The sequence below is a fragment of the Ambystoma mexicanum genome, chromosome 5p (assembly GCF_040938575.1).
Source record: "Ambystoma mexicanum isolate Mex_15411 chromosome 5p, UKY_AmexF1_1, whole genome shotgun sequence".
Taxonomy (NCBI): Eukaryota; Metazoa; Chordata; class Amphibia; order Caudata; family Ambystomatidae; genus Ambystoma; species Ambystoma mexicanum.
This window is the reverse complement of record NC_090930.1, coordinates 835,967,136-835,992,745: the sequence shown is the minus strand read 5'-3', so window position 1 is coordinate 835,992,745 and position 25,610 is coordinate 835,967,136. Positions and strand designations below refer to the sequence as shown.

Below are 25,610 nucleotides of genomic sequence, written 5' to 3'. Positions count from 1 at the left end.
GCCCCACAGAATTTGTATACAAGGCTAGATTACATGTTTTTTACACAGGAGGTGATTGCAGAGACAATAATGGTAGAATACAAGGTGAGGGTCCTATCGGACCACTCGCCGTTGGTCCTAAATTGGCAGTATCGACCCTTGGCATCCCAACGTGGTGACTTGGAGCTGAAGCACTGAAGGACACAATGTTCAGGGAGGACCTGAGGGAAGAGATTGTAAATTACTTTGAGACCAACACTGGGAGCGTCAAGTCGACTGGTACACTATGGGAAGCTTTCAAGGTGGTGGTGAGAGGAATAGCGATAGCCAAATCTAAGGGGTTGCAAGGAGGCATATTGAGGGAACTGCGGGAAGCCGAAACTCAGCTAGAAAAAGCCCAGGAGAGGGGGGGTAGCACGAAGGAAGATGCCGAAGCTATTAAATTGCAACAGGAATGTGTAAATCACTGGGAAAGATTATATAATCTAAATTATAGAAAATATGTAGAAAGGCAGCATGCGGGTGGAGACAAGCCAGGAAGGATGCTGGCTTGGCTATACAAAAGAGAGACCCCCAAACCCACGATTAGAGTAATACAAGGGAAAGATAGGCAACTGGTAGACACCCAAGAAGGGGTGAACCGAGAATTCCTCAACTATCATCTTACCTTATACAAGGACACGGAAGGAAGCGATAATAAGGAGATAAAGGACACACTAGAGGATATAGGGCAGCCACAGATAAGCGCGGCAGAGCGAGAAGACCTAGATGCTCCAATTACTCTAGAAGAACTGGAAGAGGTGGTAACGCAGCTGCCCACTAGCAAGTCCCCAGGGACTGACGGTCTCCCCAGTGAATTCTACAAAATGTATAGAAAAGAGGTGCTCGCCCCGTTGCTAGGAATGCTAAATGAGACATATGAGAGAGGACGGCTACCAGAATCACTGAGAGAAGCGATCATCATCCCATTCCCCAAACATAATAAGTTGGGTACGGATAGCAGATCATTCAGACCATTATCAATGTTGAATCAAGATAGCAAAATGCTTACGGCGGTGCTGGCAAATAGAATGAAATGGGTGTCATGATGCCTACCCCCGGAGCACCAGGCCAGGCCAGGCCCAGCACCCCCGGGAGCAGGCATCATGCCCCCGGGTAAAAGCCCAGCGGCCCCTTATAGGGGCTCTTTGGACTCTGTCCTGGCGCCATAGGCGCCAGGCTCATAAAGGAAGGTGTTTTGTGCACTTACCTGATGCAGACCATGCTGCAAGATTCAGGCCTCCCTGAGACCTGAAAGGGACTATTTTTTCATTGGGACTATTTTGCCACTCGGGCGTGGCCAGGGAATGATACTTACCTGGAACTACTTTGGGGGCTATTTAAGCCACGCCCAGACAGTAGCTCACGCTTCGCGTTGTTCTGCATCCAAGCAGCTGAACGCTCACCGTGTCTGCTCCTGCATCTGGTCTCCAGCCACGCCCGCCTCGATCCTGGAACACCTATAAGGAAAGAAGAGAAGAGAAAGGTGAAAACCAAGAATTTTATCAAACTTCTTACCTGCATCCGGAACCTTCACGCCAGCGTTCCTGAGAAAAGACTTTCATTTAAAAGCACCGCGTTGCTCGCTGCAGCGCCGCGCTTCACTCACCTGTCCTCGGGAGTTCTTCTCGCTCCACCGCGACTGTCTGCACTGGTCGCCACATCTCTGCGCCTAGGGGAGAGAAGAAGAGACAAAAGGTGAGCAGAAGGAACATATGAGGAAAGCCTAATTTTCCGCCATAACACTTACCGGTCTTCTGTTGGTGGACCATTCCTCATTTCGGGTCGGCGCCGCTTCGTTGGCAGGTACCGCACCCCGGCCCCTATGGGGAAAGGACAAAAGACATTACTGGAGGAATATAAAGACATTAAGAGGGATCGCCCCCATCGCTAACTCACCTGAGTTTACCATCGGCAATTCAATCCCTCAACGCATCGCCTTCATTCTGCACCTGAAATAAAGGACAGATCACAGGTTAGGAAGGCAACAGAAAAGGAGGCTCTACACTTGAACTTTTGTAATCTTCATACTTACGGCGTTCCGCTCGGAAAAGTCAAGTGGATTTTGCCAGCGCCATTCGGAAAACCAGTGAAGTAACTGGACAAACACGCGCCCCTGCACCAGAAGCAGGATGGAGAGTTCATCCTTTCAAACCATAAGGTGAGCTTCAACCGGGGATTTCGGAGGAAGTTAGAGAAGAACGAAGGGGGGAAGTGGGGAGCAAGCACACTATTCTGCAGACTGTTAATCCCCTTTCTCATCTGCAGAAGGATATTCCTACGGGCCAGACAAGCAAGATTTGAGGGTCCTGTTCAGTCGGTGTTCCGAGTTCTGCGCATCACGCTCGAAGAGGCCACAGCAACCCAGACTAGACCAGCGCCTCCGTGGGAGTCAGGTGAGCGTTACAATGGGTCATTAATAAATTAATACACCCAGATCGAACGGGCTACGTGCCGCACAGGAACATATCAGATAACCTTAGGCGACTTCACCGAATCATAGAGCACACAAAGACAGACTCTGGCGAGATTGAAATTGTTTCATTAGATGCAATAAAAGCCTTTGACTCGGTCAAATGGCCTTGGTTGATGGCAGCACTGACCAGCTACAGAATGGGACCAGGGTACCTCAAATGGGTCAAATTGCTATATAGCGCACCACTAGCTAGGGTGAAAACGGGAGTGATCATCTCGGAAAAGTGGCAGCTAAGCAGGGGTACCAGGCAAGGGTGCCCATGGTCCCATGCCCATGGTCCCCGATGCTGTACATTTTAGCATTGGAGCCCCTGGCAATATACCTGAGACAGCAATATGAAGGAACAGGGATCAGCATAAAAGGGGAGCCACATTTGGTCTCCCTATATGCAGATGACATGCTACTGTACATAAGATACCCTGAAGAGAATATTCAATATATCCTTGAAGTGATGGAGAGGTTTGCAACGTTGTCCGAATAGCAGTGAACTCCCACAAATCATGTATATCCCCTCTGGGGTGATATGTAGGGGTCCCACAAGATCAATTACCAAGCCTGCGAATTTCATGGGTGCCTCAGACGTTCAAATATCTGGGAATAGACATTTACCATACAGTAGGGATAAAACATCGATATAACACTGAGGTAGCAGTAAAACACGTTGAGAATAGTATGAGATTCTGGTCCAAACTTCCTCTAGCAATGATGGAGAGAAGAGCGCTGCTGAAGATGGTCGTGTTGCCAAGACTATTGCATTTTCTCGGAAATATCCCATACCTGATACCAAAGCGATTTTTTATTAGACTACAGGGCATAAGTAGGTAATTCCTATGGCACAGGACCAGGAACAGAATAGCCCTTTGGAAGCTGCAGAATATGCATGATAAAGGGAGTATGAAACTAACAAACTATGAGATCTACTACATAGCTAGTCAATTACAATATGTGGCCAAATGATTGTCAGAAGACCCAACCTCAGAAGCGGATGAGCAACTATTGAAGGCGATTAGGAAATACTGGGAACCCGTGGGAATAGCAACACTAGGTGACATATGGCAAGAAGAAGAGATTAAGGCATTCAGGGCATTGGAAGAAGAAACAGGGTTGCATGAAGGGCAATATATAACATACAACAGAATAGTGCAGCGGATCAAAGACACATGGTCGGTAATAACACTAGGAGAACAGCCTGACGCTGCTGTAGAAACCATATATGATATAGCAGATGGTGGTCATGAAATATCCAGAATATACGAGCTGTTGATGTCCAAGGTGGGGAAGGAAGTTGCACTCCTGAGATCAGACTGGGAAGAAGAAGCTGGGATACCCATGAGTGACGGGATGTGGGAACGGGCCCAATGATACCACAAAAAAGTGTCTAGGAACGCGAGGCTACAACAAATACAGCTATACATAACCCAGAGGGCATATATGACACCCCAGAGGATCGCCAAATTTAAAAATGAAGAGAGACAAACATGCCCTAAATGTGGGGAGGAAAATGTGGGGATGATGCATATGTTTTGGGCATGTCCCGAAATTGGGAAGTTCTGGAAAGAAGTAGCCCACAGGCTTGAAGAGAAAGGGATCAACATAGATGTCGAAACAGTGTGGGCATGCTTGATAGGGGGATTCCCCAGGTCACATAAACTGAAACATGTAAGTAAATTAAAGGATCTAGCATATATACTCGCCAAGCGTAGAATAGCCATGGGATGGAAGGCATGTAACAGACCCAGCATCGCAGTCTGGTGAAATGGATTGAAGCTGAGACAGCAGTATGGCAAGAAACGAGCAGCAGAGGAGGGGAGGAGGAGGCAGAAACCCTGACAGCCTGGAGATACTTAGTGGCCACATTGAACGGGTCTACCCAAGATTGGCCGAGCGACCAGGATTCAGTTGAGGATATGGGAACAGGAACCCCTGTGGAGGATGTAGACGCGGAAGGTGTAGTGTTGTAGGCTCATATGGGGGAGGGATAAGGGGGAGCAGTAGACATGGTAAGATATGTGTAAATTCTGAAACGTCAAGACTTGTACTGCAAGGTTTGATTGTATGTTGTTTGGTTATAATAAAACTAATAAAATAGTTTTTTTTTAAAAACCTTAATGTACCCCAGAGAGACGGCAATATCGTCTAGAATCCGGCTAATCCAACTGAAAGTGTTACATAGAATATACTACCCACAAACAACACTATACAGCTGGGGCAAGACCACAGATGCCAATTGTCTACGCTGTAAACAAGAAGAGGGCACGTTTTTTCATATTTTGTGGCAATGCCCACACATACAATGCTTCTAGTAAAAATGTTGTAACAGGTTGTCACGAATAATGGGCCGGACGATCCCAAAGGAACCAAAACTCTTGCTATTGGGGATCGAGGAGGAGGGAGAAATGACCCGCTGTGAAAAATTGCTCTCAACGACCACAGGGCTGGCCAAGAGAAATATCGCACAATTATTGGGTTCAGAGACTAATCCCCAAATATGCCCAGTGGGAGACCGACGTGGAAGCTTGCATAGCGATGGAACACTGCATCTATACAACCAGAGGCTGCCCCGGGAAAGCCGGTAAAATATGGCAGAAATGGGAATGAACTATGTGATGATTAAGGGTAAAGTGTGCAATCCTGTTGCGCAAAACTCATGGAGCAACTATACAACAGGGGGATACCCCACGTATTGTCCTGTAACGAACGTTGTAATTCAACTAATGATGGGAACTAGTTACAGTGCCTTTGATGTATGAATGGAAATTATGTTTGTATGTTATATGTTGTTGTCTTACAAAAAAAAAACAATAAAATGTGATATAAAAAGAAAAAGAGTTACCACAACATCCAGAAAATACTGTTACCACATTGAGGTTTGTAAAGGTGTAATTGTATCGTGAGCTGGAATGTACAGCCTGCAGTATTTACCAAAAAGTATTTTTCCAGGTGTTTCCAGGTGAAAGGCCACATTTAAGTCTCAGTGTAAGCCTGTCTGGGTCTGACCAGGCACGGACGGTGCACCGGCTGTCCTTTTTATTCCAGAGCCAACTCTTGCTACATCGCCGTCCACACCTTTTTATGAAGTAAGATTGCCTTCACTGTGGCCTGGCTATATTTTGGTCTCTACTCTCCAAGATTCTCATTGTCATATTCCCAGAGTTGTTTTTTCTCAACCTGCCCATTCACAGCTCCTCCCCTTCCCTTCCCTTGGCCTTCTCTGCACACACCGTCTGCACACACCGTCTGCTCACCCCCCCCCTTACCACAACCTTCTGCTGCATTCACCTCTGCCTTCCTGCCTCCCATCACTTTGATCAGGGCTATTCACCTGACCTGTGCTGCCTAATGCATTTTGTCCCGCCCCTCGCTTTTTGTGTGGAGATTGTGAGCTGCATTCTAAACAGACTTTTGCTGCCTGCACACCTTGAGGTTGACCACTTTGTCTCATCTGCTACGAACGGAATCTTCATTACCCTGCTGCAATCTACTGACTTGATCTTCTTCTCAGCTTTGTGCCGTCAATCAGTCTTCATAAAATGTAACCTGATCATGTCTCTGCACTCAGCCCCATGCCACCATTGTTGTTTTTATCATTTGTTACCCTTACCCACTTGGGCACACAGTCATCTGCACGCCTGATGTAGCTCCTTGGACCATAAGGCGAGGCTTTTTCCAGAGCTGCATTCATGCATACCGACTCTTCTCTGCATACGATTGTCTGGCTTTCCAAGTTGCTATGTACATTTCTACCTGCTTACCTGATGTTAGCCCCTTGCATGGGAGGCGGGGCATTCCTATGCTGCACTACCATCCACTTCAATGTTGTTTGCTTACTCGCATTTTGCTTGCCTGTCTGCCCGATGCAGCCCCTCAGTCCATTAGGCGAGGCTTTTCCATGCTGTACTCACTCATACCTACCTTTACCCACTTGTTCTTGCACTTTGTTAACTTGTTTAACCTGTTTTTGTATTTAATGTACCTCTCACCTCCTCCCCTCCAGCACCTACTTTCCTCTCCTTCTCTCTCTTTTTCATGTTCAGCACTTGCCATTCCAAATCACCTCACGACCAAGTCAGAACATTTTGTTTGTGCTCTTCTCCTCTATCCCCTTCCTTCACTTCACTTCACCCCCTCCCGCCTCACCCCTGCAATCATGCTATAGCACTTGCACCTTCGGAATGTTTCAAGACCTTTTAAGAACGTGTTTGTTTTAATTTTTTACCCTCGTCCTCATTCCCTATCCCCCCTTGTCTCAATGCGCCTTGAAACACAATCTCTGCTGTATATTGCACATTACAAATAACCAATAAATAAAATGAAATATGGTAGCTAAACCATCTGGAGATGGTCACCAGAGGGACCATCTATTTGTGCCATAACCCAAAAGCCACAAATACATGATTGGTGTACATGAGGGACTGTCACTGTAAGGTAAAAGAGTGTGGGAAATGATTTTGGTAGGGTACTAGTGGGAGAGAGACTAGTGGTTTAGCATTAGATGTGTTCCCATGACATCCAATTTGGGGGTTAGCCAACAGAAGCAAGTTTAATATTTTCCTTGAAGCACCTTTTGGCTCATCTTATGGTTGTACAGGCCAAACTAAAAACTGTAACTTTACCGCAGGTGCAGGGAGGTGGCGTAGAGAGGATTCAATGGTGCAGAAATCCACAGGCACAATATACTGATAAAGATAAAGATTTAGAGAAATTGAGGTCCAATCACAAGTATTTATTTTAGTGTTATATATATTAAAAATTGAAACTCATAAAAAACAATCTTTAGAAGTTAGTGGGTGTGAAACAGAAAGACTTGGGCCACAGGGGGAGGGGGGAGGGTTGGAAGGAGGACATAGAGATGATGAGTGCCGATTTGAGATATTAAAACAGCCACATTTGTGGGCTAGATCTTCTAGATCTAGGGGATCAGGGCGTGCTGATAACTCAAGATTTTGGACGGAGTAGATATGTTCAGCTCATTTATAGGATAAATATTGCAGTGCAAAGGCATAATTTGTCTGCAAGTTATATGTAAGGGCTGTTTGCTGTAGAATATTTTTTGAATGATACAGAGGTATTTCAATTGGTCGTGTGACTGGATGAGGTGCCATTTTTTATAGCTGTAAGGAGCATGTGTAATAATATTTGATTGTCATATAGAAAGATGCAGTGCTTTAGAGAGGATGAGTGCAAGCAGGTGACCCTTTATTGAAACACACATCCATTTACATTTTCCCAGATGTGCTGAAATATAGCTGGTCGGTTATTTTATTTTTTAGCAAGGGGGTGTGTGGCTGTTCTTATGAACAAGAATGCATCCAAATAACTTGTTAACCATTCTTTCCATGATGGAGATATGAGACTGGCATGAGAATATAAGCAAAGACAGTGATTTTATCATGTTAGCATATGGACGAACCACTGGAACGAATTGAAGATTGGCTTGGAGCACCACATAATCTTGGTGGAAAGTTTATAAAGGCGAGGGTCAGAGTAAAATGACTGACTTTCACTGGCCAGATCAGCAGGTATATCAAGCAGCAGAAAAGCAGTCCAGCAAGTTTTATGAAGCACATGTGAATGGAAATGTAATCTAAGCTACTAAAACAGGCTTTAAAGTTGCTTATACGTTCTGATACACAAGCACAACTTGGGCATGAACAAAGTCCTCAACAGCAAGAGGGATGGGAGCCACCAAGGCTGTACAAACTGGCTCTTAGATCTAGAGATCACACACATATGAACTTCACAGTAGTAAAACAAATACCTGCGTTAGGTGTAGACTATAATGTGAAAAAGTTTAATCCCAAAGCCTAAACAACTATTCGTTAAAACCAATCTGAACATATGTACCAAAGGGTAGTACAGACAACTTCCCAGAGTTCCTCCTAACCACCCAAAAGTCGCTAAGCACGTAAACCATTTTAGAATCTGCTTAGTACAACATGCACAGAAGAGGTAAGTGAACGGCTGGACCTAGCCTCTAAGATTCCTAGCCTTGAACACTGGGCACTGCTCAATCGCACAGCACTGATGATACAACCTGGGCACTTTAGTATGGCAAGGGAGAGGAGCGCACAGCTGTGGTTCTTACCTTCTTAGCCCCAGCAGAGCGACGGGTTAGCGGCGGACGTACAGGAATAAGCTCTTCCACGCTAAAGGGAATAGAAGAGAAATGCTGTGGTTCATTTCAGTCTCAGCCACACCATCATTGTTGTGTTGTCAGACAGGACATTGAGCATGTTCACATGAGAAATAAGCATTCCATCTTCAATCTGACGAAGGCTCCTATCCCACTAAGAGATGAGCATTTCTGTTATTCATTCAATCTGTACTGCACCAGTCTCTTCCTCAATAGTCACTGCAAAGGTTCTCTATTTTATTTGATAGAATTAAACTATGGAGAAAAAAAACTCCAAGAGGATTCTAGTACTCTTTGTTCTTGCTACCCCATTTGAACAACTGGTCAGGGTAGCCTGCACTGCGAGTATATGCAGAAAAAGCATTTTCAAACATATGTTCAAGAAGCTGACTACCTTCAGCTGCTGGGACTGAAACAAAAGTGGATTTACTGTTTGGAAACAGTAAATCACAGCCTCAATATCCCTGTGGAATAGAATAATTTGATCTTTGCATAATTGCATGTTTCATTTGTTATGACAATACCATTTCTATATCTATATGATTGCTAGAGTGCATTATATGCACACCAATATTTACTGTAGGACTCTCAGGAGCCTCTATATTTTTTAATGCACATTGGTGCTATGTGTACAGTGAGTTTAGGATGTAGACATTGAAGGCCGTTTAGCTGGGACACCCGTTAACTTCACTGGAACAGTATGGGTTCCGTTGTCCGTTCTTTATTTTTGTGATGCCGGACAGTACGGAATGAGAGGAAACTCTATGGCATGGGCATAGACTTCTGACGCCCACAACAGATAGATAGAGGCGGCAGACGCGTTGGACGCGCAGCACTTACTGGTCAGGTGCTGCATGGTAAGTGCATACACAGGGAAAATAGGGAGCGCGGTCCTAATAGACGCTTTGTGCAGATTTATGGTGACTTTTAGAATCGAGAGCTGGAGCTCCACTAATAAGACCATTGGAGGCTGTTTATTTCTGTCGACAGAGTTTAGACATCGACACGGGCTGACAACGATCAGCCCATGCCAATGGTTTCATCCTGCTATCTGGGCAGAGTATGACTAATGGGTCACTGAAACTAGATATAGCCTGGTCAAACATAATAGAAGCACCATATTGTGGGGACATCACGTGATCGCGGGAGCGTGGTCTCGCGAGATCTCGGCATGACGAGATCTCACGAACCCGCGCTCCGCGAGAGAACGTTCCCACGAGTGTTGGCGAAGCGCCAGACCGAGCGGTCTATCCATAGCGCTGCTCTTGATAAGGAGCCATCAAAACTGAGGCCCTGAAGAGCCTGATGACCCAGCTTCCAGGGCATAAGTCCAAAGCCATAGGAGGCCACATGGGGTCCCTGGAAGCTTGCAGCGTGCCATCCTTGTGCACACCTTACCCCCAGTGAAGTAACTGGGAGGCCCTGAACTGAACTGTGAGTAACTCCCCCACTTGCATGAGGACAAGTTTATGTTCACCTGTTTGTCTTGTAATAAAGACAGGTAGAACCCACTGAAGCATCCTGTCGTCTTTAAAGGCCACAACACATATCAGATAGGCGGTGCAGCACTTGCTGCCCCCATGTTATTTGTTGGTCACGGCATGTCAGGGGGCCCCTACAATAATAATCCTATTCACCTTTTGCATTGTTTGAAATTGAGAATTGAAACATGGAGGGTGATACAGACATTTTGTCATGGGAGACGTTTGGCTACAGGGATGATGAAGCTTTTCACCTGGATTTTGGATCAGGATAGACCCGCTAGTGGAAAACGAGGTAAGTAGGATGGATGTATTGGTCAGTGACTACAGTGATATGAGTCACACTTGCAGGCAATATGTAAAACTCAAAACTGAGTTTTTCCCCCCTTGTGTCTTTCACTAGGCTCTCCACGCAAGATTAGACGTGGTTCTGCCATCCTTTACACGTGGTGTGAAAGTATGGTGGTGTGTAGGAGACAGGTACACATTTTTTGCACATTAATTGATAAAGAAGTAATATGTTGTGGGAATTAAAATGTCAGTGTATTCTTTTTTTTTCATAGACACAAGTGAACACAAGATCATAAAAGGAGTGGTGCAGTAATAGGCCCCACTAATGTCCTGATGAACGCTGGATCGAATTGGAGCAGCATAATGGCTCATTAACCGGCTAAAACACGTGTCAACCAAACAATGGAAAGAGATATACACATTGAAAATATGCATAGGTGTGACAAAACACTAATTGATGTATGTGGTTCTAAGCCCTAACTAGTAGTAGTTGGTGAGATATTTATTGTGATTTAAAGTCATGTTGATGCAATTTGTGAACTGTCGCAATGTGTATTGTTTTAGGCCTGTGTTGATGTGGTAATGGAGACTAAGTGATCTGTAACACTATGTTGAACTGTTAAATGTCAAGAATGTATAGAGTATGGTGTCTGGTTTGAATATAGCATAGAGCTTGTATAGTATGAAGCCAGTTTTGTATATATTAAATTGATACTTGAAATTAAATGTACTGTAGAATTTTGGTGCGACTGTATAGTTGTATATGGCAGGTCTGTTGAACATAATAGGTCTTGATTACTTTTTGAATAGATATAAGTTACGCCTGGGAGCTCGAGACTGTACCAGGTAGCCTTGATTGCAAGAATGCAACATTTCATATATCAAATAGCCCCAGTGTTCCTACGAAATGGCTGCCATTAAAACAGAAATGCCGTCAGATGCACTTGTTATGTATCTCAGAGCAGCTGACTGGCACCATCTGCTATGTATCTTCAGGAGCTCTTGTAGAGAGCTAAAACTCTTTCTATACAAACTTAGAAGGACCAACCCATTTTTAAAATCTGCTTCTATTGATTAACTGAAAATGAAATGGAGAAGAGAGAAGTTTGGGTGTGAGTAGGGGAACCCTAGGTCTTCATAGAAAGTCAATTTTGCAGTTGTTGACTGTTGGAATGGTTGCGAGAAGAGATGAAAACATTGAATTGGTTCACTGGCAATATTCTCCTTGTTTATGAAATGACATATCATATCTTTTAACTTTGGGAACGTTTACACCCATCTGTTCAAAAGGAATGGAAAATAATGCGGGTCTCTTTCTCTTAGACAGTAGAGGAAGGTGGAGGACAGGGCCAGAGGGAGCTAATCCAGATTAGAAAAGTGAAAGGCAGAGGTGGTGGTTAGTTATGAGAACCTTGTTTTTGTCTCTATTCAGTTTCAGCCAGTTGGCATGCCTCCAGCAGTGTGTAGCTGTCATGCAGAGGAAAACATGATCATCAGTGAGATCTAGAAATGTGTCCACTTTTCCCAAGGATCATAGAATCAATAATTTAAGAATAGAGTTTGAAACCAAAGCAGAGGTACGGGGGTAAAGGTCATTTTCTAGAGGAAGGCAATTGTGATGCACATAATTCACAGATGAATTCACAGCTAACAGAGCAAAGTGCACCAATTGTTGCACAGTTCTAAAACCTTTAGTGACCTGTGCTAACTCTTGGGTTATCTTTACTTGTTGTGTTATCTTTACTTGCCGTTCCATAATTAATGCCATACTGCCCTTTAGTGGTGACTGTGGAAACTTGATGAAAGTTGGGCTACCCCTGCATGGATGCAAGAGACAAGATGGCACACAATGATGTAGACACTGATACTCTGCCTCTGGACTGATGAGCTGAAGGATCCTTCATGAATGGTGGAGTCAGGCAGGGACGTGCTAGTGGGCCAAGGCATACTGAAGCCCTATGGCAAATAGATCTGGTCACTTCCCACATCCTTTAGTATGTCTACTTATGACTGAATATCATTTTTTTTTAAAACTCTGAGTTTTGGTGTTGATAATAAGACCTGTAACCTGGATCATCCTGCATTTTAAAGAAAAGTACATTTTAAAATTCTGAATGAATTGGCAGGCTTTTTATAGAGACTAGAATTACAAGGCTAGAGATGGCTATCACATTGCTTTGTGATGATGCAGAAGTGTCAACATTTGAAAAAGCACATTACTCTGCCCTCCTGAATCCCTTTACAACTGCAGACAAGACATTGTTTCTATAAAACAATTAACTTAATGTGAGAGGCCAGGGAGATAATAGTAAAGTAAAGCTGTAGCTAGTGACTGACGGTTCTTGAAAGAAAAACTACTCCAACCCCAGTGTGGATGCACATTAAAAATAACTGGTGCACTATCTGATGAATCCCACTGTCCACGTTTGCAGAGCACTAAGCATCTTCCAGGACCCTGAACATTTAAGAGGATCAATGTTGAGTATTTCTTCAAAAGGCTCAGGGTAATCTGGATAGAGACATGATCCAGGTTTCCAGTGCACATTCTACTACTGTAGTAGGCAAATTAAGAATGATCTAACAAGAACTGAAGGCGAGACAAGTTGTAGAGCTTGGAAGTGGGAAGACGTACCAAGGCTCAGAATTTTAAGCTTTGCTTTTCTATGCTAGAAAGCCTGTTCCAGTATTGCCCAATACGAGTATATCCCAATAATAAGGGTTAAGGGGCTGGGATCAAAGAATAACCACACACTCCCTAGTCACATTTTCTCCTGACCATCTATCACTTCTTGTCTTTGTTACTTCTAGGCTGCTACTGAAATCACTCCCAATTCCCCATCATTACTGCATGTCATTTGTAAGACCTGTGTCACTGCCATAATCTTTCGGATTCTACTATTAACGCCCTCAAACCATAGCCAATAAAAACATGCATCACTTACCGCTTGGCTAGGTCCTCTGGATCACGCTTGGATACCAAGGCTTTGTCCAGCAGCAGATCAAGCACGATATATGTTTCAGAGTCTGTATATTGCTGTGGGACATACAAAAATAGTGTTGGTGCTCCAATCAATCAAGTTCCCAATTGTATCCTACAAAAGGTGCTATGGCAATGTGGTTGGATAGATTACATCCTAGCAGAATACAAGAGATAAGCGAGGGGATTGCAGCACACCTAACAGCTCTACTTAATCAATTACTAGGAAAGGGAAAAAAGTGGAGAAACAGAAAACTTGAGAAAATAAGGTACACTGTAGTCTCACTCCATACAATGGGAATAATGGCGAAGGCTGCCATTAGAAGGGAGAGTTGGGTAGATGCCTAAAAGGAGAATATAAGGCAAAACCATAACATTAGTAAGTTGCAGAACCTATAGGAGCCAGGTATCTAGGGGCACCAGTTCATTAAGTCTAGTGGAGCTCCAAACATAATTACCCAGCAAAATGCCACTAAGCTATATAGCCTTGCCTGCCAAACAGAACTGATTCAATCACTGGTCTTTCAGCATGACAGCAGTGCACAAATGTGTCTGGGGTGCTTGGGAAGGAGTCCAAAACACATGTGTAGTATATGTTTGTGGACTCCTTACATTGATTATAAGGATCATTTTAAGGCCAGTACTTTGTCAGTACTTGGTGTGGTTTATTTTATTACACTAAACACTGATAAAGCACATTCAGTTCTTGATCTTTTTTCTCATTTTCACTTACATTTTCTGTGCCTTACTGAAACCTGGCTCTCTCCTTCCAACAAGTTCATCCCAGTGTTCTTGTCATCCCCTTCTTCCTCATCCTCCTGAACCTGTCACTAGTTTCTGCAAGGTCCTTGACTCGTTTCTCTCTCTCTTTCTCCCTCTAGACTATTCTCTACTTCTGTTAGGTTAATTTAGTGTTCACCTTTCCTCTACCCACACAACTCTGTTCCCCTTCTTTCAATGCTTGACTCCTATCATCTCTCACAAATTCCTACCCCTCCCTGTAATAACTCAGGTTCCTCGCTGGATCTTATCTTCTCCACTATCCCTCTCATGTCTTCTGTGACTGCACTCCCGCTCCTGTCTTCTGATCATCATCAACTTTCCTTTACTCCTCACTTCCCCTCGTACTCCTTCTTCCTCTTGCTTCTGTCGCTGTGATTTTCATTCATTTAATATTACTGCCTGTGCGTGTGCTCTCACCTCGGTCCTGCTTCTTTGGACCTCTTCTCTTCTCTAGCTGCTGACTCTGCGTCTCCTCTTCTTTCCAACAGCTTGACCAACACTCTTGATCTCCTATACCTCTCCACTCCTTTCTTTCCGTCAGATAAACCATATCAACCTTATCTGACCCCACCCCTCTGGGTGGCTGGGCTTGAGTTACGCTGTGCCAAGCAACACTGGTTTAAGACCTGGGCAGCCTCACATTTGGCAACCTCACATGTAGCCTATCTGTCCTCCCCTCCACATATCCTATTGATGCTTTTCCCCTCTCTGCCAAGCAACTATACTTTAATTCTCTTTTTGACTTTCTTTCATCCCACCCCCATCCAGTGGCATAGCCACTGGGCATGGGCTGCATGGGGCCCCCTGTACTGCAGGGGCTGCGTGGGCCCCCCTTATGCCAGTGCCCCTGCTATCTTTTTCTAAGCAGGTCCTCTCACCTTCCTCTCCAGATCCTGCCTCCTCCTCTTCTCTCTCTGCCTGTGACTTTGCTAACTACTTTTCTTCTCAGATTTCTCTCCTTCAGTCTTCTATTTCTTCCCCCTTGCCATCCACATCCTCACCATACCCCGCTGCCTTTACATCTGGTCGTACTATGTCATCTTTTCATTTATTTTCTGATTCCGACACTGCTTCTTGCCTTGCCCATGCCCATCACGCTGCTCCCCCAGGCGATTATCTCCCTTCATCCTTGATCCCTACTGTCTTTCCTTCACATGTGGACTATCTTACTTCTCTCTTCAATCTTTCACTAACCTCTTCCATTTTTCCTTCCTCTTTCAAACATGCCTCCATTCTTCCTATTCTTAAAAAACCCTTGCTTGATCACCCTCTCTGTTCTAACTTTCTGACTTTCGTCCTATTTCCCTCCTACCTTTTCTTTCTAAGCTACTGGAGTTCATTATTTATACTCAAGTTTCTTCTTTTGTTAACCTACACTCACTCCTTCCTTCCTTCCAATCTGAATTTCGACCTTCTCACATTACTGAGACTGCACTCCTGTCTGTAACTGAATCTCCCCTTTCTGCTCACTATCAGAAGTTCTTCTGTTCTTGTTTTTCTTGATTTGTTGGCCGCCTTTCATACGGTTGACCACTGTAGCCTTCTCTCCTCTCTCCCTTTTTTGGAACTCTGGCAAGCGGAGTGCCAGTAAATGTAAATTGCCAATCCCAACGAGTCCTAATGGACACCATGGGACGGGATTGCTGGAATCACTGGCAATGGTAGTACCATTGCCAGTGATTATGGCTTTTTTCTGCCGGTAGGGGTATACTGGCAGGTCAGGCCCTCACTGGCAGACTTTAAGTGTGCCAGGTTGGTAAACATCCTAGAGTCTAGAAAAACTGCATTGTTTCCAGGGTTTTCACTTACTGGCACATTTATAATGAGGGCTTCTGTTTTGGACTGGTTTCAGTCCAATCTTACTCAGTGCACCACTTCTGTTACTTGGTCTGGACAGTCCTCTCCTATTTTCCCTCTTTCTCACGGTGTACCCCCAGGCTCAGTGCTTGGTCCACTTTTTTCTCTCTATACACATCTCCTCTTGGGGCTGTCATCTCTGCACATGGATTTTCTTACAATTTGTATGCAGAGGACTTTCAAATCTTCCTCTCCTTTTGCTCCTTCTCTGACTCGATTCAATCATCTCGCTCTGCCTGGCTTCTTTCCATCCAATCCCGGATATCTTCACAGTTTTTACACCTTAATCCTTCTAAAACTGAGGTTCTTTTCTACTACTCCTATCCCTTAAACCCCCTCTACTTCCTTTCCCCCTGGCTCCCTCCCTCTTGCTAACTCTGCCCACAACTTAGGTGTCCTCTTCGACTCCACACAGCCTTTCTGCTCTCACATATGCTCAAATTCGCACTCCTGTCGTTTTCAATTCTGTAATATTAGGATGGCTTGCCGCTTCCTCACTTTCCATGCCCCTAAATTTCTTATCACCTCATTAGTCTTTTCTTGCTTTTATACTGTCCCTATCTACACCTGGATCTCCCTGCCTATAGACATGCACCCCTTTGTTCTATCTACTCCTCCTATATTAATATTCTTTGTTCTCTCTCTCTCTCCTAGGGACTACTCAGAACCATGTCCATTGGTTATCCTTTCATGCCTGACTTCTCTTTAATTTTCTATGCCTTGTCTTTAAATGCCTCTATGGATTTGCTCCTGCCTACCTCTCTACTCTTGTTTCTTTCAACTCTACATTGTGTGCTCTTTGCTCGCAATCTATCTTCCTTCTTGCCCTTCTTCGTCCTCAGTGTGCTACATCTCGCTTCCGTTCGTTCTCCCTTTTGGCTTCTAAGCACTGGAACGCTCTCCCTTTGCCTCTTCGATCCCTGTCCAGTGTCCCCATCTTTAAACCTAAACTCACAGATCACCTCCTTTCTTTGTGATTCCACTGATCCATCCATTTTGTACCGGATGTCTGTATGAAATGCGCTTAGGCGCTTTATAAATGAAAAAAAATAAATAGATGCCTAAATGTGAGTGAAAAAGTAGGAATAAGAACAGCATTAGAACCGTCTATCTTGCAAGACCAGAAATGTGAGTGTGAGGTTGAGGGCCCTAAACTGCACCTTTGGCCAGAGGGCCCTAACATTTTGAAATAATAGATGCCTAATGCGAGTGAAAAAGTAGGAATAAGAACAGCACTAGAACCGTCTATCTTGCAAGACCAGAAATGTGAGTGTGAGGTTGAGGGCCCTAAACTGCACCTTTGGCCAGAGGGCCCTAACATTTTGAAATAATAGATGCCTAATGCGAGTGAAAAAGTAGGAATAAGAACAGCACTAGAACCGTCTATCTTGCAAGACCAGAAATGTGAGTGTGAGGTTGAGGGCCCTAAACTGCACCTTTGGCCAGAGGGCCCTAACATTTTGCATTTATCTAACTGACTAACCCAACTTTCTCCTCATCATGGACGTGTCATTGAGAGACTGCAAACCTCAAAGTTAGGGTTCTCTGTGTAAGTCTACATGCACAGTGGGTTTTGTGGTTTGCACTGTTTGGCAGCAGCATTTGTACACAAATATAGTGGAGTACATCTGGATGTACCCCAGGTGTGTCCCTACCAAGAAACCATGTGTAAAATGCATCAAGTCCAATGCCTAATTATGTATCATGTGAGAGCGAATGGGAATCGGATGTTGCCATGTATGGTCATATGTTTGTGCCTCAGAAAGGGGGGGCTGAAGAAACAGAACCGAACAGGACAGCTGAAGTGAAAGCACATGGTCATTCATCAGAAAGTGTGAATGTGGATACCCACAATGATTGGGTGGCTGCAAATGTTTGAATGGATACAACTCTGCGATTGGGAGTGTAGGTGGTCCTCAGCAGTCAAGGTGTCTATTAACCCCTTCGTCTGAACCCATAACCTGCTGAACCTATTGATGCATCCCAAAGAATGAAGAAAAAAGAAGACCCTTGATTAATTGGTCAGAAGCTCTGCCTGACCACCAAACCTTCCAAGGCTCTTTCGGAGTGTAAATCTATGCCAGTATTTGCATACACCAGCTCCTTTCTGCCAAAGAGCACTCTGGTGCCTTCTCTCCTTGATCAGAGGAGGACCAATAAAGTTACAGCAAGTCAGGCTATGTTGCAATGAGATTCTTGGCTATGACCCCATTTTATATCCTGTCCCAAGAAGGCAAGAAAATCAGATGAGCGAGAGCAAAGACAGCTAGCAGCATCTGGGAACTGTGGCTCTATCAAATATTTTCCAACGAGCTGTCAAGATAGCCATCACCATGCAGGGGTCACTTCCACGCTCCTCCTTCATAACTATGACCTTCTTCGTTATTGTCGAGAAACTGAGACTACATAGACCACTACATCGGCCAAACAGTGGGGGAATTCCTGAGTCCTTTATTCAGTGGGATGAGTGCAAAGGCTGCCATGCTGTGACTTGCACTCCTCCTGACTCTTTCCTGGAATGCCTGCATGCATCATATCATCATAGGGGAGAGGTGAAGAGGAAGCGAGAAGCTGCTAGAGCTGTGAAGCAGATTTTTGGACAGTTATTTGAACCTTTGTTTGTGCGTGCTAAAGATAGTTGTGGTTAGTTTCTGCCTCTAGATTCACAATCCACTTTATTCATGTGTACATTTAAAACAAGACTCCTTGTTTTGTTTTGAAAAAATAAATTTTTAATAGTGGGCCAAAAACAAAATGTATTGCCCTCTACACGTGTTTAACTGCCATTCCATTATGTGACAGATACTCAGAAAGGATAATCCCACTTTGGGCTTAAATTGTGTTCAACTAAAATTAAAACAAACAAAAACACAGCTTAGCTGTACAGTTGTATATGCTACACTTCAGAAAAATTCATCAAACCATGACAAATTATTGCAAGATTTAGATTCCAAATGCCAGGAGATTCAAGTTAAACTACCAACTGTACCGGAAGGCAGAAAAACTCTGTGCTTTGCAAATGTTTTCACAATATAGGCATTTCTCTAGTTTTATCAGCTTGCATTCAATTGCACCCATAGTTAGATTTGTTGTAGAATGGTTTTATTTTCTCATGCTTGATTTAAGGTTTATACTCACATGTATTGTATGCTCTAGTTTGCTATAGTGGATTCAGTAAGAGCACGATTTGTGCTCAACAGATATTATTTTCCTTTTTTTTCCCCCTTTTTTTCCTAATTAAAGAAACTTTGGGTCTCGCCAAAGTTTGGTGGTTCCAGATAGCAGAACCTGGAAGGGGTGAGTGAGAAAATGCTTTACTCCTTTTACTCGTGGTGCATATGCACTGTTTTTGGCTAACGTTTATAAAGATGGGCTTATTTGCCTGCATAAACAAATTTGGACGCTCCTTACCTTCTTATCTTGTGGCTTCGTATTAGTTATTTGTTATTTAGGGAGGAGCGGCATGCTAACCAGCTTCTTCCTTGTTCAGTGAGTATTTTCCGACTCCTCAGTGGTGCCACGATCACATGTTTAACGTGTCACGTGATCGCGTCCACCATTTTGGAATGGGAAAATACATTGCGTTTAAACACTATTACTTTCAGTTGTGTTCCGCTGTTCAAAAATCCTTCTACAGCTCACTTTTGATTCAGTTTTTTTACTAAGTGCACTCTTTTGCTTTATTACTTGAATATTTTTTTTAATAGTAATCTAGAATATATTCATTCATGGTCATGTGATCTTTTCAGTCACATGACCTGGACTTTATTATTTACTACGCTGTAGCTATGGGTGCTTGGTATTTATTTAAAAAGATTAGAGGATTGAAATAAACATAATTTGTTGTTGTTTTAACCAACCAAAGAAAATTAATACAAATTAATTTACTCCATGTTTGCTTGGGTGAGAAGTGAACTTTGTTTGCTACAGTAAATTAATCATCTCTCCTTCTGAATTCAGGCCTTTGTGACATGAGTCCAGGATACAAATCCAATAGACTTCTCTTGTCCTGAGCATTTTTTCAAGGTTGCCTCCTCTTGGTGGCACTTTTATTTTTTCAATTCCATAGAATCTTACATAGTTTTTCAATGTTCCTTTGTGTACAGTCTGATGATGGTATCCCAAAGGGTATCTTGGGTCTTCCTTGGGGATTGCTCTCATATGTTCTTGAATTCTTTGCTTGAGTTTTCTTGTTGTGCTCCCTACATATCGTTTTTTGCAGCTGCATTCTATAGCGTATACCACATATTTGGTGTCACAGTTGATATAAAGTCACAAATTCTATATTCTTTTCCATTTGGTAAATTTATTTCTGTTTTGCCATTTGCACTGTATTGGCAGCTAATGCAATGACCACATTTAAAATTTCCTGTAAGTCTTTGTGAGTCCCATAATAGGCCTTTTTGTCGTTTTGAAATTGAGAAATTAGAATGGCCAGGTTTATCCTGAAGACTTTTAGATCTCCGAAAGGTGATGTTCACTTCTTCGTCCAAACTGTCTGATATGTCATCATCCATTTTGAGGATGTTCCAGTTTTGTTTCAGTATTTTTCTAATGATTTTTATGTCAGATGAATATGTTGTGATGAATCTTATTTTTTCAAAAGTTTTCTTTTGAGTTGGTTTGTCTGTCAATAGTGCCTGTCTTGTTCGTTTAACAATTTTCAAATATATTTTCTTTATATGTTGGTTTTTGTATCCTCGTGAAGCTCAGCAAGTGCCTGAAAAGAACCTATGGCACTTCCAAACAGTGCAAAGACAAGAAAAAATAGGGTAAGGAATTACTAGGGCAGTTATCTTTAACAGCTGATGTTTTGCAAACGTGTACTTTCAGCTGCAGCCGGCATGCAAAGTCTGAGGTCATAGGGCGTGACCTCTTAAACTGCACTCCACTTGCCTGTAACTATGTCTGCCCGCTCAAGCTTTGAGCACAGGAGATCTTATTGCCATCTGAGCCTCCCAGGGCAGGATCCTCCTCAGGTGCCTGAACTCCATTGCTCTTTCTCTATCCTCTGGCCCCCTACACTAGTCCATCAGGTGCAGAGTATCTTTCCATTTCACAGCGGTTAGAGAACCATGTCGGGATTAAAGGGGGAGTGGTGGTGCATGGTGGCCCCAGGCCTACACCCCCCTCTGGCACTGAGATTAAGTTAGCCCTCATTTTAAACAAAGCAGTTTTGTGATGCCACTTGGAAGGGAACAGCAACATGGAAAATGTACAAAATGATGAAAGATGACTACAGAGGGTTCAGTTGTCGGTGGCATAAGGAAATGCAAAGCAGTGACCAAGGATTCCCTGAAAGACCACGCTAAACTCAACCTCGGTAATCAAATGTCTGTGACAATGTCACATGGCAGAGGACAGAAAGTGGGGATAGAGAGATCCTTGGAGACAGGGGAAACCACCCAGTATATGATGTTGAACCAGGGGTGGATCTCCCAGGGCCTCTCCCCCATTCCTGGCCTCAGCAATATTAAAAGGGGCTTCTAAAGGGATCAGAGAAGCAGACTTTTCCCCAGGAAAACCTCCCACGACCCAGTGGTAAACACCCGTACCTGTCAGTCTGCAGGGTCTTAACAACAGGGCACAATCCCCTACACAGACTGCACATACCTTAGGGGAATCCAGAGCAAGTCCCCCTATCAGAAACTTGGACATTCTACTTCCTGAGCTGTGATCACTATTCCGCAGTGGGCCAGAGCAGGAAAAAAGGGCAGGGTTTAAACTGCTATTTAACATCTTTGCTGCTGGTTTCCTGGGTGGGGAAGACAGGGCCAGATTGGTCAAGACAAGTGATCCAATGGCAGGAGAACAGCTGTTATTTCTTTTTCATTGAGCTCGGCAATCATTCTATTCTCCTCTTTAGCCAGCTCTAAAGCCAGCATAAGCTCTTCCAATGCCACTGCTTTATGGTCCGGAAAGCCTTCTGTTCTGCCAGCTATGTGTGCCTGCTGTATCTCCATTTCCACATCCTTTGATATGGAGTAGTTCCACTTCAGGTGTTAAGAACCTGTTGGGCACATATGCAGTAATAGGGTTACTCTGATGTGTCTGTTCTTTCTTACTGTGCATCTTCCTAAGAAGGTTATGGAGACTGAGACGTGTCCAGAAGCATTCTAATAGCTGCACAATGCTCTGTGTAGAGATCCAGTACCATGAACACTTATTTACACCCAGCAATTCATTGTTCAAACTGACTCAACCAGGGCAGGGATAGTTGGTTGCAGTCCTGTCACAACTATATGAGAAAGGCAGGGTACACCCAGTTGATTTGCTGCCAACTAAAGTAGAAGCAGCCCCTCTGGGGCACTGTTGAAAAAAATCATGCAATTGTTTGCGTTTTAAGGTGCTTTAGACTGTACTTCACAAAGCCTACCATCAAAGTCCAAACCAGTCAAAACAGTCAATCAAAGTCAAAACGTTTATGACTATGAAGAGAAAAAGTCCAAAGTTGCTCAGGGCGTTTATTAGCCTGCACCGGCTAGATACGACAGTTGAGACTGAGGCAAAACATGGGAAGGCTGACATATTTTGTAGGATATTTACTCGATTGGAACTCGGGCACAATTATGGTGCAAATTAAGCCATGTGTTTTAATAAAATGATGGGGGAGTAGGCTGTGAAGTCAAAACTTCACCTCTGGTGGAACACCCATGAATTTGTAAACCAGACTTTTACCTGATAAGTCATCATCCAAGGCACAAATTCTGCATGTGTACATGGAAAACTCATGGCCTCTCAGTGTTAGGGTGACAAGAAGGCACCCGTTTGTCTGTGTAATTGCCCTCAAACAGTGGTTTGCATGTGCCCCACTTGTTGGCAGCAGATTATGTGTTGATCTAGTGGGGTACAGCCAATGCAACCATGGTTTTCCCTACTCGGAATCCCTCAGTAAAGTCTAGTGCTGAGCGCAGCAGTCCACTGGGTATGTACGAATAACGGGTAGGGTACGAATATTGATATATATATGTTCCTTACATCTCTTGCCTCAGTAAAAAGCTAGGGGTGCAGAGATACAATACCGATCTGGTCTGATAACCAAATGGTAGCTGATTTCCAGTCTGGAATCCACATCTAAGTGCAAGCCTAGTAAAGTGAGACTGTGGTGAGGCCCCTGTGATTGGGTGGCCGCCAAATGTTTTATGGATTTAAACTTGTCATTCGGAGCAGAGTCAAGACCCATAACAGGAGAAGAGAAGAAACCCCAAGACACACTGTATGAAGGCTCTTATGGATTGTAAATCTTCCAAGAACCCTTCTGAGGGTGAAGCACTGCCACTGTGTGCCTAAATCATCCTTCTTACTGAGGCCAGATAGAGATCTAGTCCTGCATGGTCCTCTCTTTGCTTTACCCACAGGTACCAGTTGAGTCACAAGCTCTCCAGGACCTCTTGCTTACCATGCCTGTTGTTGGCCCTGAATGCATTTTGACTTGAGAAAGCTAGGGCATCAGACCTTTAAGAGGGGCAACAACCACTAGTGTCAGCAACCCGTGGCTGTGACAACCATGTGAGGAGATGTGCAGGTCATCGGTTTCTCAGAATGAGCAGGATCATGCCCATGGCACCACTGAAAAGCAACCAGAAATTCTGGAAACTCACATACACCAACTATTAGAAGTGCCAGAGAATATACTGAATTCTTTGCATGAAATATTCCTACTGCGAAGACGAGAATGCTTTGAAGACCTGAACCGTGTTGGGATATCTGAGGAAAACCTGAAGCAAGGTTTCAAATTGAAGCTATGTTCAAGTGCAAAAAAACACACGCCCACTCGTCGAATAGAAGCACTGGGCATCACATTAATACTGACCTACTTGATGATTTATGGAGCTCTGCATTCACCAGAATACGGCACTGCTACATTTTGGACTATGATAAAAGGCATAGTGTGAAAATGCAAAAGAAGCCTGATCCAAGAGTTGATTTAAGGAACATTGGGATATTCACTCTGCTGAATTGTAGCACGAAAGGACTGTTATTACATTGAATGATTTTATTAGCATGTGGGTTGCACAACAAAGAGGCCACAATCAGGCAACACGCAAAGTAGCAAACAACAAATCTCTTAATGGGATTAACACTGCTCTGGGAGCACTTCTAGAATACAAAGGCTGTCTGGAGAGCAGAGAAGCTAACACAAGGTTAGCTTTGACGTAAATCTGAATTGAAAAACTGTGCTTTTCTATGCTTATCTGATGTCCACATATCGACGATTAACACCAATTGGTTTAAGGGCGTTCCTCCATATCTTGTTTGCTATTGTACGTATATAACTTGCTTGCTCTTGTTGATATTCATCACACTTAACAAATACAATACAATACATTAATAATTATTAAATTTGGGCCATTAAAGACAGCAATACTGTAGATTGTATTGAAAGTAAATGTCCAAGGGCCTCATCATGAGTTGGGCAGTAAACCTAAAATGCGGTGGTAATGCTATTACCGCCCCATTTAAGGGTATACCCAATCATGAGTTGGGTGGAAAATTCAGAATTTTACCTCCATCTTTTTGCTGGAGGTAAAAATCTCCACTTTCCACCCGTTTTCAGTGGTATTATCGCAGCGCTAATACCGCTGAAAAATCCCATTGCATCCAATGGGGAATGAGGCTTAACCACCATACCACAACTCGTGATCCGGTGCTAATAGCGCTGGACCGAGTAGCGGTAATGCTATTTGCGTTGACGGTATCCCAGCAGTATTACTGCTGGGATACCGCCAAGGCCCTGATGAGGCCCTAAGTCTAAAGACAATGCTTAATCTTCCCTATTCAACACCCACTAGTATGTTCTCCTAAAGATTAATCTTTGCAAGCTCTCTACATACTGTTGGCATGGCGACTGAATCTCCACTGAAAATGTCTAAATGCTTCACCTGGAACAATGCTATATACCATCACTGAAGCCTATTGATCTCCTGGCCAGTTCCTTGGTGGGAGCACTTTGAAACACCTTTTCCTTAACAAACTACAGTGGAGAAATGAACTCTGTGCTGTGTACACTGCAGGGGATACGACCATTACTAATTGACCACTTAACTCAGTCCAACTTCGCCAAGGAACTGGTAATCATCGATCTATCAACTAAATGAAACAGCAGACAATATACTTTATTTATTCTGGAGCAACTGTACCCTCCAGCTTACATCAATGCCTACCCTAATAACAACATACTCTGGAGATATCTGTAAATAAAATTTAACCAGGTGGAGTCCTTTGAAATTATCGTGGCTAGACTAAAAATCCCTAGAGCAGATCGTCTCTGTAGACTTTGTAGGTACGCCTTCATGGAAACCTCTAAACATCTTCTGGTTGATTGTGAATGACGAGTAGTGATTTGCAGGAACATCCTACTGGCTTATGGCTTCTTTGATAAAAAAAACACCTGCCTATTAACAACATCCGGGATCACTATATGGGCGGAAATGATAATAACCTGCTCTGCTATTTTATCAAGTTTTGGGGACTTATTGTCAATATTTTGGATGATCCTATGGAAATTAGATGTACACAGATTCAATTCTTTTTTAAGGAACTCATTATGTAGTATACCTATTTCACTTGCTAGATGTATTTCTACATGCCATT

At 43.6% G+C, this 25,610-nt stretch overlaps 1 protein-coding gene across 3 annotated transcripts in view; it reads right to left on the bottom strand.

Annotated features, from left to right (window-relative positions):
* CFAP70 (cilia and flagella associated protein 70) overlaps window positions 1–25,610 on the bottom strand; it is a 1,359,754-nt gene that overhangs the window by 777,146 nt on the left and 556,998 nt on the right. For all 3 annotated transcript variants that reach the window (XM_069613256.1, XM_069613257.1, XM_069613258.1), the window contains exons 13-14: window positions 13,342–13,433; window positions 8,580–8,640 (exon numbers count right to left, since the gene is read on the bottom strand). In XM_069613256.1, the coding sequence (XP_069469357.1) occupies window positions 8,580–8,640; window positions 13,342–13,433 (153 nt within the window). The remainder of the gene's footprint in view (window positions 1–8,579; window positions 8,641–13,341; window positions 13,434–25,610) is intronic.